At 40.4% G+C, this 13,486-nt stretch overlaps 1 protein-coding gene across 1 annotated transcript in view; it reads right to left on the bottom strand.

The window, feature by feature from the left end:
• csmd2 (CUB and Sushi multiple domains 2) overlaps positions 1-13,486 on the bottom strand; it is a 280,443-nt gene that overhangs the window by 119,911 nt on the left and 147,046 nt on the right. Inside the window, 4 exon segments of the mRNA XM_034094476.1 lie at positions 484-587; positions 2,833-2,954; positions 7,367-7,491; positions 8,905-8,992. Of these exon segments, the coding sequence (XP_033950367.1) occupies positions 484-587; positions 2,833-2,954; positions 7,367-7,491; positions 8,905-8,992 (439 nt within the window).

Below are 13,486 nucleotides of genomic sequence, written 5' to 3'. Positions count from 1 at the left end.
CTAAAAACTTTATTAAGTTGGTACATTTCAGCGCAATTAATAACAACATCCTGTGAATTGTTATGGAGCATCTGCTAGAACACACTCTATCAGGGGGCATCAATATGCAGTTTGCTGCACCACCGGGCTCTGATCTTGTTTTTCACATTGAAAAGAGTTCATGATTGACAATGTGATGCAGCATCAATTGTTCATGCACTGCTGCATCATGTGGTGATGAAACAAACGAGGAACAGCACAACAAAGAGAAAAGGGCTGCGGGGTGAGAGGAAGAGAGAGGGACGATGCCCGCTGCAGGAAAGCGGAGGAGGACAGGAGGCAAGCGTGCCAAAAAAGAAAAAGGTGAGGAGTGAAAGCAAAAGATGACACCATGGAACATGAGAAACCAACATGAAAATGTTTTGGCAAATTAAAAGCTGGAAGAAGATAGAGAACAGAGGGAAGTAATAAAGCAAAAACAGAGAAGTCAAATGAGTCACTCACACGTGGAAGACGGTCTTCTGGTCGCCCACCACCTCCCCGTCTCCCACCGTCAGGGTGTCGTAGCCTCGTTCCAGGTCAAAGTCCTCAAAGGTCAGCTTTATCACCTAGACAGGAGCAGTGGAAGTGGTAAACGGCAGATGCTTGGATGCTCCTGACCCCAGATGCACAGGAGAGACCACTCGCATATGTGACGGTCCATCCCTCTGCCCATCCATCTATCATCAATCACATGTTTGAATATGTTCGTGGCACAATTCCAATAAACCATATGTACCAGCTGTGTATGTTGCATGTACAACCTTGATCCCTTTACTAGTATGTATTGCCCTTTAAATATTCACATACTTTCATGAATACACACTCATCTGAAATGATAAGGTATGCCCAGAGAGTTATGTCAGTGTGTATGTGACTGTGTGTACAATTCTGCCACTAATCTAATATCTGATTCCCGCCAGGCGTTCTGCATGACCCAACGTTGCAGATGACTTTGTGGCCTGTGTTGCCGGACTTACAATAACTTTAAGCACATCAGGAGATGTGGCAGGGGATTTGCGACTGTCCACAAGGTAAATATATATATATATATCATAAAAGTGGCACATAAGTTTCAAAAGATTTATGGAATGGATTTCCACCACGGTGAGGAAAACAGCAGAGCGGCTTATTTCATCTAATTTCTATTCCGCAGGTGGGAGCGTGGGAGAGGAGGTGAACAAGGTAGGGAAATCAATAAGTGTGCCATAGCTGGAGGAAGCCAGGGGCAACTCTAATAAAGACAGGCAGACAAATAAGGTTTGATTTTGAGTTTATAAATAAAGACAACAAAGCAGGGTAATGTCGGAGACCAAGATATACATAAATAAAAAGCAAAACAAATGCCGTCTTTGTCCCCATTTTAAATTGGCTACAACTGATTTCCTCCACATTTTTAATGTTTTCAGAGAGCTGAGAGAGCCAGACCTAATGAAAAAGCTTATATAAATGCAAATTGCATTCTGTCCTATGTTAAACCAGATGACTAATGCAAATTGCCACGGTAGAGAGAAAAGATGGATGGCCTGTAGGCAAAATTGGTCAGATCACTAGATAAATAGTTTCATACCGCAGACTCGTCCCCTGTCAGCCAGCCAACAGGAGGGACAAAAGGTCAGACAGGAATAAACAGGAAAGCAAGAAAAGCAAAGCCACCATATATATACTTTATATTTATTGCCATCTCTGACGTCATGTGTGACATTTTGGTTGCTTTAGAACCCGAGTGTCCCCAGACACTGACGGACAAACACTTAAATGATTGCCAAGGAAAGCCAGCTGCATTCGGTACCTTCAGGACATTATGAAGGAGCAACACTAGACAAGAACCCACATTAGTCATGATTTTAGGTCTAGAAGGGCTGTGTCACGTCCTACCCTTGCAGTTCCGCCTCAGTCTCCTGCCTGACCTAACGTCTCCTCTGGCTGGGCCTATGCGTACGGGCAGGAATAGAAGCCCATTACGCAGCTAAACAGAAAGAACAGCCTCGCTCCATCTTCATCTGGACCAGACAACCGGGCGAGAGACAGCCCAAAGTACCATTGTCTGTTTCAGCAAGCTGCCTGCCGAGAATACCCAGGGGTGTCTATGTGTGTGCGTGTGCACGTGTGTGTGTGTGCGCGTGTGTGTGTGTGTGTGTGTGTGTGTGTGTGTGTGTGTGTGTGTGTGTGTGTGTGTGTGTGTGTGTGTGTGTGTGTGTGTGTGTGTGTGTGTGTGTGTGTGTGTGTGTGTGTGTGCGTGTGCATTCAAGCAAAGCGGTGCAAAGCGGTAGAGTGGATAGGTGTGCATCTCATTACACTCCCCTGCCTCTCACATAGCCTCTCCTCAAGTTGGCATAGTGCAATAAGAGAACACATTTGTACAACCAATTTGTCTGAGTTCAGAGAAGGATATTTGGCAGGAGAGCACCTGGGTGGCCTTGAACACAACTTCAAAGTCAATGGTCTGAGCTGAGTAGCTATGACACTTTCATGATAGCATGCGCATGCTCTAAAACCTCTCCATTACTCTCCCTTCAGTTTTCTCCTCTCCCTCACCACAGGTGTTTCTAACAACTCTCTTTGTCTTCCTTTGGCTCATGTCCAGCGCCCACAAACCCTTTCTTTTCTTACATGTCATATCTTCTATGAATGAGCTTCTGTCACATGACACTCATGTCATGTAGCAACTTTCAGATGTATGAAACCAGACACTTTGGTTCCTCTGGATTTCGCTTTGCAAACAAACCACTTAACACACTGCTGGAAACAAGTGATTACAGGAGCAAAGTAGCACCTCACTGTTGCTTAAATCCCACGGTTAATTACTTTTACCTTGGTCATGTCCGTGGCTGAGATGAGCCAAGTGCAGTTAGCATTGTTGTCATATTGGACCGGGTAGTTTGGGGACGTGATGACACCACTGGGTCCTTTCAACTGACCTCCACACATCGGTGCTACAGAGGAAAAAAAGAGAGACACAGAGATAGAGAAATGTTTGGTAAATGACACATGTTTACTCCACCAAGCGTAATGCTGTTTGACTGCTGGTCATCATTTAAACCCCTCGGCCTATTACGGTTTCTCATTTATTTTATTGTTTTTTAAGCCTCGTGCAATATGTGTAATCAATATATATATTTCTTTTTTTTCTTCAAATCCTGTAAAAAGGAAGCGAACATTTACCAGGTGACTTGGAAGGCATCCTAAAGCATTGCCAAATATAATTTAAAATGAACAATGCATTCGTTAAACTTCACATTACTTCAGCGTTTCTGACTGAACTGTAAACAAGCATCCCTTTTGAGCGTTGAAGCTGTTTGTCAAGCGCTTGGTGATAATGATAATCTGTCCTTTTTTTAAACTATCATCAAATTATAAACCAAAGAGCCATCAAAACAAAATCAACTGCTGTGCATCCTCTAAGCACTTGACTTGCCAATTTAGCGTGGCAGTGTGAAAAATAGACTCATGGGGAATTAAATCGAGGCCATACATCACTTGGTTTTCCCACAGGTTTAGAAAACGGCGGGTAGTAAACACACCAGGACAATTTATTATAAGAATAAAACAAATAATTTGACATTAGACCGTCTTTATGATCCTCTGCCATTGTTATAATGTTTCAAAAATAAATTCGGCAGTCATTAATATAGTTGGGTTCTTTCCAGAAACACAAATCAAGTAACAGACTCAATATGTTATTTAAATTGCAGGTAAGCAGTTAGCAAACCGATCTTTGAAGGACACTGTGACTTCTTTATCGAGGCCCGAGGGTGTCTGTTAAATTCCCCTTCAAATTAAAGCAGAATTTGTAATGAGTCCTGTAAGGGAGCTGAAGGAGTTTGTACGTGTATACACATGTGGGGTGGAACCAGAAATTATTTGAAAAGGCCCTGAACCAGCTACCCAATTTTTTAATGAGTTATGTCTAAGAAAGGTCCTTTGGGTGTTCAGGCTCCATTCAGCGGTTCCATGTTCCAGCCCCCTCCCACCAAATCACCCCTATTAAAAAGTAAGAAAGAACTTTAGCGTAAGTTAATGGGAAAATAGAGTTATTCATTTGAGTTGTACTGACAGTGAGGGTGACCTTAACCCTTGTGTTGTGTTCGAAAGCTGTTACCGGGTACATTTTGACCCATGAATTATTTCAGTCCAAATAACTCAAAAATAATGACTATGATCCAATATTGTTTTAACTACATCATAACTAACTTATAATGCATTCATAACCGTACAATCCTGTTGTAATTGTTTTCTATGGCCCCAAAACACATTACACCACATATTGCACACGTGCATGTGTGAGTTCAGGTTCAAGTGTTAGTGTACATATTCTTTGTGAGAAGTTGAGTTCCCGTGGGGGGAGGGGGGCAGAGGGAGGGGAGACCAGGTGCATGTTGCGAAAAAGTATTGTTACAGTGGATGAAGGGGGGAGGGGTGTCTAAAGTCAAAGATGAATCTTGACCCAAATGCCAAATAATACACTTGTTTTTCTTTAGAGACCTTCAGACTTGGCTAAAATGGTCTGTTTTGTAGTGTTTATATAGCTGTTGTGGAGGATATAATGAAGCCTTGTTCCGATAAAAAAATAGTTATTATATCATTTTAACTTGAAACGGGTCACGGGAGACCCGAACACAACATAAGGGTTAATGAACATAATACAGCAGAAAAGAACTCCACCAAAGATATCATAACCACTTTTATGTTTTATTATTATTCTTTTTTAATCTTGGGGATCATTGTGCCTGATACAACCCATGACGTTCATAACGGAAATGAATTGCAGGAGGTAAGTGTGTCCAGTAAGAAGTATAAACGTAACGTACTGTAGCTTTAAGTCATGTTTCAGCCTTTGGACGAAGATTTTTCATTTGCAAATGATAGTGCTGTTCAATTTAATGATGACTAATGCTAATTTAGGACACAGAGATTAAATTATCCCTGGATATTTAATCTTCATTGAGAGGAAACAAAGACGCAGCAAAGGTTAAATGTGGATGATGGAATGAGATTTTCTTTAAAGCCAATTTCAATGACATCATTGTGGATTCTATTTCAATCTGGAGTGTTTCTTTCCATAAAACAGAAAAACTACTCAATTTGTACTTTGCGGTATATTTTTTAAAGAACAGAAGTTAAAAGTATTTTTCTTCAGATTGTTTCGTGCCACAAAACTCAAACATTATTATATGAATGGGAGGTTACTGTCCATATCTTATACAAGACGAATCACTACCAATCACCCCACCCCTTTAATCCGCTCTCCTTTGTGCTGTAATTTAATTTTGGCCCAATTGGATCAGACTAAGATAAAAGAAAGAATGGAGGAACCTGTGGAATGCTGTGTTTTGAGAATGCATCAACTGAAGTGGAGTAACATCCATGAACTATACCGTAGGTGACGTTAAAGGAAATGCTGCAGGTGATTACATTAGACAAACCCCTCAGAGATTAGCCCGTTTAAAAGCCCACATGGGGAAACTGGTACAAAATGCCTGACATAGATCTCCGGGGAACAAAGGTCATTATTGGTATGTATATTTGGATTAAAATGGGATATATAAATGACATCAAATGATCACTTATATGTCATTTCAAGGCCTTTTTTGGCCACTCTAGGAAAGTTGAAATAAGTTGTGATGGAAAAAGTTACATTATATCACCATTGAAGGTGATATTATGGCTCATTGTTAGCGACTCTTTACACATCCAGCAGTTATAAAGCCACCTTATAATTCATTTTAAGATGGGCTCGTTACATCGGATTAATTTAAGTCCATTATTCACTGTGTTTTAGCGCTCTTGTTGGTGTCCATCAGCTACTTACAAAAAAATATGTCCCTTTATCTACATTCTCCTCCTTATCTTGACTGGCTAGTCACTAACTGTGTCTGAATGCTGTGTGGTTCTGAGCAAGAAGTGCACAATGTGTTTTTGAAACTGTTTTACTGAAAAAAGCGGCTAAAGCTTCCAAAAAGCGATTATAAAAAAGCTGATGAAAGATACTTAATTTGACTATATATCTCTGCCTTAGTTCTTTCAGATTAATACTTTCTATTGAACAAATAATCCCCACCAGAAGACAATGCATTAAAACTCTTTGATTTGCATTTTGTAGTCTACAAAAATGAAATATTAAAGTAGGGACCAGTATGATGAATGTATCTTATTAACTGGATTTTTTGGGTACATAATTGTAACCTTTAAGCAACAACTACCAAGTCAAATATTAAAATGTCTTGCTTCAATGACTACACCTCATGCAGTAGATACTAATCGGTGGAACCAATTATAAGACACACAAAAAGTCAAAAATCCTATCTTCTCTGATTAATTCCGTTCACTGAGGCTGAAAACTGAAACGGAGGAGCAGATGAGCATCAGGGAGAGCGTACAGGGAGCCTGTCCGTCATCCTGCCTGTCACAGCATGGTCAGAAGTGAGGAGGACATGACTGATGGGCAGCGCTGCGTCGGCATGGCTAAACAGCAGGCAGAAAAACAATGCTGGCCAAAGGTCAAAGTCAGGGCAGTCACAACAAAACGGATCATCAAAAAAAGGAAACCTGTACATGGACTGTGTGTATCCATAAAGTGACCGCACACTCACAAGTATCATGACACATATAAATGGAGGTCACATTTACACCGCGAGAGTATACATACATGACAACCTACTCTCTTATCTACGATCTTAAGTGGTTTGTGTGTGTGTGTGTATGTGTATGTGTGTGTGTGTGTGTGTGTGTGTGTGTGTGTGTGTGTGTGTGTGTGTGTGTGTGTGTGTGTGTGTGTGTGTGTGTGTGTGTGTGTGTGTGTGTGTGTGTGTGTGTGTGTGTGTGTGTGTGTGTGTGTGTGTGTGTGTTTGACTATCTGCCACTATCTGCTCCTCTGATCAACAGGAGGTTCTCTCTCAAGTTTGATCAGGATTATTTTTTACATTTTAAAATACACCGACATGTTTCAGATAAATACGGTGATATAAAGACATGCAGCAGTTTCAAACACAATCACACGTATTCAATCTTTACACAGATATATTATTCATTTATTTGACATCTATTAATATTAAGTCTAAGTATTTACATCTGGGTAAGGTGTTACCAAAATGTGTGTGTGTCAGTCAGCGAAAATAGGCATGTGGGTGGAGGGTAGGGTGGGTTTGTTTTGCAAGTATGAGTGGGGATGATATATTATTTAATGACAACCATTTTTCATCAACTTTGTTGTTCTTTAATGTATTTATCTTTTTTTATATATATTTTTTTTTTTTTTTGGTTTTATCTCATTTAATTTATATTTGAAGCAAGTATATTTTTGGTCGAAAATGTGCATGTGATGTTATTTTTTTTCATCAGTCCTTACCTCTGCATATAGGCCGGTCGTCACTCCATCCCACGTAGCTGTCTGTGACTCGGAGACAGCTGATGCTCTTTGAGCCTTGCAGTTCATAACCTTCGTCGCAGGAGAAATGCACCGTGGATCCTCGCCTGCAGTTAGATTGCATACCGAGAAAACACATCAGCATTTCCTGTGAAAAACACCTCTGCCAGTGGGACAGCATATAAGATTAAAGAACCAAGAAGAAATGTTCATTGCTAAAAAAAACTATATTTTCTTAGACTTTCCAGGTGTGATTTCAGAAAGTGATGCATTGTGGGAGTTGGGTGTATCCCATTTGTCTGTGTTACAGCTGACCACTGAAAGAGACAATAGCGGTGACAGGAATGAAACTCCATAATCCCAACGGCAATATCGCCATCCCACAGAGGCAGCCTATTAGTGTGCAGTGGCTCAAATGGTAAGGTATCTGTTATACTGTACACGTCTCTATTGGTTTCGGTTGCAGCGGCTTTATGGGGCATGACTTCGGGTAATCGGCTGAATGCCAGAGCACATTTCAAGATGCAGTCCCTGATTGGTAATAGCTCCCAATAGTTTCCTTCCAGCTCACTGTTGATTCAAACTTAAATGTGAACAAAGCTAAGATCATCAGTACTGCACTGGGAGATGTTTTGGGAATTAATTTGGGACTGGATGTAAAAAGGCAGAGTCTTAATATTTCTGAAATATATATTTGTTTTTGTGTAGCATAATGGACTAAAGTACAACTGGATTATGTTGTGCAACCCTGTTTTGCATAATGATAATTGAATACTTAAATGAATTGACTTATGGAGGTTGTTCCTGTTGGGGAAATATTTTCCAAGATCCATAACTTTGACCCAGTTTATCAGTTCAAACTGTCCTGACTGAGCACACGCACCTGTAACCTTGGCTGCTGTGCTCTCAGTGTTTTGCCTCTCCTCGCGTCTCTCTGAGTCCTGACTCTCCATTGCTACAGAGGTTTCCCTTACAGTCCCCATATTAGAACAGTACATTTAAAACATTTGAAAAGTATTAAACTACTTCTACTACCAAGAGACATTGGAAGTGGAAGTAATTAAAACTCAGATATTATTTAATTCAAATAAAATAGAACCAAATGGGGAGAGAAATAGACTATTTAATTAAAAAAGAACTTTTTCACAGCACACTTTCCCGGAACACCCTTATACATCTTGTTAAATAGACCTGGATAATTAAATTAGAAAATCTTATTTAAATATACATATTTGCTGAATTGTGAAAAAGGGCCAATTCAAAAACTGAAAATGAGGCTAATGAATGCAATATCCACATTAAATACAGACAGAAAATACCTTTGCTTTCAATTTATACTGTATTAGCTCTAGATGATATAGCCTAATAGTGTCATTATCTTTTTCTCAAAGAAAGGCAAAGTCTTAGCAAAAGAATAAATAATAGTTATTAATGACATTATCTCCATCAACCTGTACTTGTTCAGTCACAAGTGCTACTAAACAGTGTGCTTATTGAATCATCCTGTAATCATGCTTTACCCGTAGTCTGTGCCTTTTCTTTTTCCTCGGTCTGGGATGCCCGGGTCTGGACACATGTTGTGTCCCTGCGCCACACCCATCTGAGATACTAATGGGAGAAGACCACAGGGACATTTACTGCATTAAGCAACATTTACCATACATATATTTCACAAGGTAGTTGTAGTGCACTTACCTGGCCACTGTGAAATATTGACAGTAGTCCAACCACATCATCACTTTTAAAGAGTCAATGAAGGGCTTTTGTACCCAACATGTGTCCTCTGTATTTCTCAGGTTGCTAGATGTCAATGCAAACGTCTTTACAAGCGTAAAGAGATAAAAAAAAAACTAAAAGTATTTGATGGGTCATTTGTTTCTTTGTTGTTTATGTTCCGCCCTCTGGTTGTCAATATCAACTTTAACCTTACAGAACAAATGGATAAAAAGTGTGATAAGTGTAATTGAAGCTTCCTTCATCGTTTTGTATTGTCACACTAGAGTAGTTCAATCATCCGGCATACTCCTTGATCGTTCAGGTGGTGCTCTGTGTAATCATGTTGATGGGTGTAAAACAGTGGATGGTGAGGGGCCAGAAGGGGTCAAATAAACTTGGCCGAGCAGAAGGGCCCATCTGACTGACTGGGAGGGGTCAGAGGTCTGCGGGGCCAAAGCAATGCGACACCTGCTCATTGGCTGGGCTGCCAGAGTGAGGCAGGACAGCAATGAATCCAAAACAAGGCTCTCTGGTGTCAGCAGAGGCAATGAAAACAGGGATAATAGACCTACTGTGGGTATTGTCCACAGTACATGTATAATATCAATGTGTACTTGTAAAAGCGCCTCGATGACTTCGAGGCGTGAAGATGGACGGTGTGGCGCAGTGCGCTGTGCAATGATCATCAGATCAAGGGGTGAAACCCGCCGCTGCAGCGTCTGTAAAGCCGTTGTGTCCTTGGGCAAGACACTTCACCTGAACTTGCTCCTGTGGGTATTGTCCACAGTGACCATTGCATGTATAAAACATATGTGTAATGTGTATTTGTAAAGCGCTTTGAGCACTGGAAAAGCGCTATAATAAATGTAAGGAATTAATTAATTAATTAATTACTGTTGAATACACACTAAAGCAGGAAGGTGTTGACTAAGTCAGTGACTGTGAGGCTTTCTCACATCTTTACAGGAGAAACTATATGCTGTCTTTTCACACTAATCAATTGACTGACCCTATAATTGATGTGAACAATCTAAGACACGTTTTTAAAGATCACAAAGCAAAATACATATCTGATTAGCTGCAAACAGTATTGTGTTGTTAGGGAGAAGGTCAGGATGATAAGTTACAAGAATCTTCATTTAAGAACATTTCTGTTCTTGAGTATTGGCAACACGTTTTTTATATACGATGAATCACCTTTACATTGGGAAATGTTGACACATTTATAGAGACATATCATTTGTTAAGGTACAAATTATAACGTACACATTGTTCCTTAGTTCTAACAAAAAATGTCTAACAAAAGAAAATTTACTTTCAGTAGAACAAGCATTTCCCATGATGTGCCTTTATTCTATTTAAGGGTCACAGTCAGTCAAATCATGTGAAATAAAATAGAAAGAACAGGAGATAGGGACATTTAAAGTGGAAGCAGTTGAAGCGAAAGTAAAATGCATTAAAGCATTACAAAAGACAGCTAGGGAGAAGTGATTTTACAAAGAGACATGCTGATTAAAAGCAAGGTAGAAGGGGATACATGTAAAATTGTAAATGGCCTTGAGGCAGGATTACCGCTAATGCATCTCTGTTTTGTTGGACAGGTTGTTCTTAAACCCTTCGACATCCCTCTGTGTCCCTCCACACAGGTGGCTCATTTAAACTTGTTTAAGTTATAGATGTTCAAATAAAGCTGAATGGGATCATGAACAGAGAGCTCAGACTGAGGGCGGGGCAGAACAAGGGCAGGGAACACTTTCATCGTTACAGAGAGAAGCCAGTGCAATTACTGCTGACCGTTTGCTCCCGGAGCTGCATCTGAAGCACAGACTGAGCGTCCTTTGTGTCTGTGCATCCCACTTCAGTCAGCATTCACCCTCATCTCTGCTAGAGAAGGACTCTGAACGAGAGTTAAGAGCGGGGGAAATGACTGCCTGGCATCTTCTTCAATAGACAGACGGACAACTTGTCAAGGGAACACCTGCACTATATGTTTAAGAGTGATGCAATTCACAGGCATATTCTCCTGGTCAGGGTATCTTTCTTGCATGGAGTTTGGTTTCTACTGCAGCTACACCTGTTTCAGCATTTAGCAGCACTGTGTTAGAATAGCTTAAGGAAAGTGAGATGTAGGTAGGGATGGGTATCGTTAAGGTTTTAACGGTACTACTACTTTTATCGATACCGCTTATCGATAAGGTCCTTTAACGGTACTTTTATCGGTTCTTTTGAAAAAGAAAAAGGTAAACTAATTGTGAACAAAATGAACATTGCTTTTTATTTCAATTAAATAAATAATATTTCACATCAAAAGAAACAGCACCAGGGTTGTTGTTGTCCGCACAATGGGGGATCGGGCTTTCTGTGCAGCTGCTCCTCGTCTGTGGAATTCCCCCTCAGACCACCTGAGGACTCCACAGACTGACGCCTTCAAGAAAGGCTTAAAAACCGTTCTTTTTAAAAAGGCTTTTGATTAAACTTTTGTTTATTTTTATTATACCTCCTGTAGCACCTTGGGATTGCTGTGAGCAATGAAAGGTGCTTTATAAATCAAATGTATTATTATTATTATTGTTACTGTTTCATTGTAGCTGAAACTTTAACAGACCCGGTGCATTTCTCCGTCTGGATGTGGAGCACTTTTGCAAGATGTTTAGACAAATTGCTCGTGTTACCGCCCTTACATGCTAAACTCTTATTGCACTTTTGGCAACGAGCATTGTCCACATCGAGAAGGGTAAAGTTTATCCACACTTTGGAGCGTGTTTTCTTCGCCGTGTGTGTGTGTGTTGCATGCATGCAGCAGCCGCGTGTGCCGTGTGTGTAAACTGCCCCGCCCCCTCGCACACAGGCGGGGGAGAGAGATCTCTCGTCTGGATTGTAAAGATCGGAGATACATCATAGAAGCATTTTTTTGTCTTTTTGCGTATTAGAAACAACATGTACGACACTAAAAAGATAACGTCGGAGATTAACAGTACCACAGTCTTTAATAATTCAGCCCCGGGGCCCCTTTAATACCGGGGCTCGGTACCCATCCCTAGATGTAGGATCTTTTTATTGCCACTTTTGCTTTTAAACCAATTATACACACATTTGTTTACACCAGGGGTCTCCAACCTTTCTCCACCTGAGAGCTACTTTGAAAAAATTAAAGTGGCCAAGAGCTACTTGCATCGCATCGCTTACATTTATTCACATAGCACTCATCAGTTGAATTAAGCTACTTTTGTGTGAAATTGAAATACCTAAAGCTTATCTAAAATCTTAACTTCACATCAAGGTCCAAGAAAACAACAATTTCTCACATATTATTATGGCCCACATAGTAAATACATTGCCTTAATCACCACCTTGCAAGCATCTTATGGCACGTGTAAAATAAGTGCATTCACTCTTTTTTACAGTTAGTGAGATAACTGGCGCTGCATGGAGTCTACCATAGAGGTGTATGCTGGACCCACTCAGGTGCACTCTAATAGAGTCATTTACAACTTCATCAGTCGGTCTTGTTCTGTATTTAGATTTCATGACATGCAGAAAAAGCTGCTTCACAAAGGGATGTATACAGAACCAAATAAAGCAGACATGTTCAGTGCTGCTTGGTGAATGTTCTTATAGTTGTCTGGGTCTACAAGGCTCCAGAAATGTTGAGAGTTTTGCTGAGACTTCAGCTGACCATTATTTTGGAGATTTATAACCTCCAACTCCACAGGATTGACACTGCAGTGCAGCCATCTTTTCTTCTTCTTCGTGTTGACATGAAATTATAAACCATGATTAATCAATTGTATAGGTCTAGCCTCCCTATATCTGTGTGTGACATTTTTCCATCCTCAAAAACAAAAAACTAATACTTCTGCGGTCTAGCTGCAGCTTCAAGCAACGGTCTTCTGTTAAAAAAAGGACACTGAATGTCTTGAATGAGGCATCACACACATGACTTAAGTCTGAACACAGCAGACAACAGGAGTATTTACAACAGCATTATAAAAATAGTGCATGTGGGTGCACACTTACATTCTCTGTCTTACTGTTACATGAATCCCATGAATGTATGAGATTAAGTTAGCTTCATCATCTCAATCAGTGATTAAGTGAATAATAAAGTTTCTATCAGGTCACTATCAGCCTGTCACTCTTATTAGTAGTTATTTTTCAGGGGGGGGCGGGGCTTGGAGGAACGGAGAGGAAACGGTGATCGCGGAAGCTTTCCTCCTGCCTTCACAAACTTTACACGCGTATTTATCAACTGAAAATAGCAAGAGGACATTCATACTCTGCAATCCAAGACTTGATTAAATCCACCAAAAACCTGACATTACGATAACGAGTGTTTTTCAAAAAACACAAATCCCTCCCTGTGTGTCTGAGCCGCAGCGACGCGGA

The sequence above is a fragment of the Pseudochaenichthys georgianus genome, chromosome 11, assembly GCF_902827115.2.
Source record: "Pseudochaenichthys georgianus chromosome 11, fPseGeo1.2, whole genome shotgun sequence".
Classification (NCBI taxonomy): Eukaryota; Metazoa; Chordata; class Actinopteri; order Perciformes; family Channichthyidae; genus Pseudochaenichthys; species Pseudochaenichthys georgianus.
Note: the sequence above shows the minus strand (reverse complement) of the source record. Positions and strands in the feature narration are given on the sequence as shown.